Source organism: Arachis ipaensis, chromosome B02 (genome assembly GCF_000816755.2).
Source record: "Arachis ipaensis cultivar K30076 chromosome B02, Araip1.1, whole genome shotgun sequence".
NCBI lineage: Eukaryota > Viridiplantae > Streptophyta > Magnoliopsida > Fabales > Fabaceae > Arachis > Arachis ipaensis.
Window position 1 is genome coordinate 88,722,934 of NC_029786.2, and position 3,033 is coordinate 88,725,966.

The 3,033-nt window shown below is 28.8% G+C and overlaps 1 protein-coding gene across 1 annotated transcript; it reads right to left on the reverse strand.

Moving 5' to 3' along the window:
• Positions 898 to 2,735, reverse strand: LOC107625639 (universal stress protein PHOS32). The gene is made up of 4 exons (XM_016328331.2): positions 2,314 to 2,735; positions 2,113 to 2,222; positions 1,895 to 2,013; positions 898 to 1,242 (listed from the first exon to the last, which is right to left on the reverse strand). Exons 1-4 carry the CDS (start codon positions 2,486 to 2,488, stop codon positions 1,152 to 1,154), a joined length of 495 nt encoding a protein of 164 aa, XP_016183817.1. The 5' UTR covers positions 2,489 to 2,735; the 3' UTR covers positions 898 to 1,151.

The following is a 3,033-nucleotide window of genomic DNA, read 5'->3' on the forward strand; positions in this document are numbered from 1 at the left end:
TAAATACCCCTAAAAATGATTGAGAGATGTGTAGGAACGAACACCAAACTATTGTTGATATTCTCTTACTCCAAACTCATTGTTCGAAAAACCAGAAAGGGTGGTATTTGTAAAGCAACTCCATCCCTCACATCAAAAAAATATTCGAGGTGAAAATAAGATAATAATGTGGGAACTTTTAAGTGTACCGATAGTATACCTAAAAACCTTCTAATAATATGAATGTGTCAGAGTGTAAAATCATTTCGAAAAAAAGTTAATAGTTCTCCTATTAAGCCAATTCTATGATGCCTATGAATTGGTGCTTAAATTTTACCTAACTTACTTTTTGTAGTAAATTTTAATTTTTTTAAAAATTATTTATTGTTATATCTTTTAAATTAAATATTATTTTTTTAACCTTTTTTAATAAATAAACACCCCTTTTTAGACACCATAGCATTCACCTATCTATTATATATTTCGCCTTTTAAAAGAGGGGGTAAATTTGCATTTTCTATATTTTTAATTTTATGTATTTATTTAATTGTAATCGAGTCAGTCGATTTAACTAAATTCCATTTAAGACTCTATCGACACTTGATTAAACATACGAATGAATTAACCACTCGATTAACCCAATTGGTTTAATGACCCAATAGTTAACCAGTTTAGTTCACACTAAAATTATGATAACTATGTTTTAAAACTTTATATATAAATGTAACGTGTTTTTATTTTTTTCAACGCACATGAGAAGATATACTCCAGAATATAGAATTACCTAAATATTTTGTGGTAATTTTTGCTGTTTTGATTTGGTTTGGTCAAGTCGTAATTTGTTAATAGAGATATCACAATCCGCCAAAACCAAATGGTGTCAAAAGTCAAAACCCAAATCTGCAAGTTCTTTCAGCCACTACGCCCATTTTTTCAACAATCCAACATGGCACACAAATTACCTTATTTCCTTCGATATAGTCAAGGATTGAAACTTAAAACAATATACCATCATGTCATTTTATAATCTCAACCCTTACCTTTGAAAACAAAAAACACTTGAAAAACAGAATATGATGATCCAATAGAATAGAGCTCAAGAACAATGCAAGAAACAGATCATTATAAATATAAATAAATAAGTGCCATGTTCCTTCAAATCTGGGTCATCTTCACTTGCTGGTGCTGTTAGATTCCTTGACAATTGTTACAGGGCAAGGAGCATGGGTTGCTACAAAGTTGCTGACACTTCCCAATATGATCCTATATATTATTGTTTCAGGTTCACAAAAATGAATGTCAATGAATATTGTAATCAATAGGTATGGTTATTCAAATTCTCATCAGTCTTATAATCACAATTCAATATGTTAGGAGAAAAACAATAAAAATTAAAAATAGATCAAAACTGAAAGATGTTGCTCGCCCAAAAGCAAAAATAGAGTCAAATTAAAAAGTCTATTAATAATTTAGAATTTTAAGACATTAAATTTAATGTATTTAAACAAATTATGTTTAAACACAATAAATTAAATGTACTAGCATTTGAAAGTAAAAAATATTTTAAAACAATTTGAGATCAAGTAGTAATAAATATCAAATTGATTAAATATCTTCTCTTTCTCAATAAATGTCATTTTAATTTTTAGGTTTATTGAAGAATTAGTATATTTAGGTACCTTCTATTTTTAGATATTAGGCACAGAAATACTTTAAAAACAAAAGAGGAAGCTACAAAAAACTAGGAGGAAAAACCTATGCATGATTTCCATTGCTGTAATAATTCTCATTCCAGTGGAGTCTAAAGAGTTTAAATCAAGGAGTATTCAAAAATAAAAGAAAAACAAGGAGGAAAAAAATTTATAAAAAAAATAAAAAATAAATAAATAAGGAAAGAAAAGGAAGAAGTAGGAACCTTTTGATTGTGCTGAGACCCCTGCTTCCCATAACAATAGAATCCAGCTTCAGATCTTCAACAGCATCCAAAAGTTTCTCTCTGGCATCACCATAGTACAACTTTGTAACAATGTTCACCTAAATCAAATGAAATTTCATTCATAATTTGCCAAAAACATGTGCACCCCATTAACAATCAATGTCCTAAAATTGATTTTAGAAAAAAAAATAAGGAACCTCTTTTTGTCTGGAAGCAGTGTCAAGCAAATCAAGAACCTCAATATCAATTTGGACACCATACTTTTTCATAACCTCTGGCTCTCTAAACTCTTTCAAAGGAATAAGAGCTTCAAAAGAAAAAAAAAAGGAATCAAAGTCAAAATTAGATTAGATTAGATCAGATCATAAGAGAACAAAGAAGAACATTAGGGTACTCACGAGAACCAGATTTGGCCCAAAGCTTGGTGCGAGATTCATCAAGATCATTAGGGTTAATGTGGATTATATAAAAGGTGTCACCTTTATCAGCCAAATTCTCAAGTGCCCAACTTAGAGCATTCTTGCTGCTATTGGAAAAGTCCATAGCCACACCAATTTTCCTATCTTTCACCATGATGATATCTTTCTTAGGTTCTCAACTTGTGTACAAACAAAGTTGAACAAATAACAAACAGCTTCAAAGGATGAGTGGAACTTGGTAAAACATGAGATTCTAAACCTAAGATAGCTTCAAGAGAGAAGTAGATTTGTGTCGCAGATAGCATAAGATGGCGAATTTTATTTACAGTTCCATAGCGACAGAGATATATAGTGTATTCGTTAAAATTATTTGTTTAACACGTAGAAGAAAAAAATGGAAGGAAAAGTACAGGTAAGTAACAATATTTTTGAATAATGTGTAAATAATGTGAATTAATAGGGTTAAAAGAGTAAATTTAATTAGTAGCATTAAATTAGAGTGTATTGTATTTTTATTTAATTAGTAGTTGTTTATATTGTTCAAGATAATCATTATTTACCTAGCATTTCCCAAAATTGAATTTGTTATGATATTAGTGAAAAAATTAAAATTCAATTAATGTTATTTTAAAAATTATATAAATACAAATATTTGATTATATAAAGACATAAAACTTTTGATACTTTAAACTCTTAAGT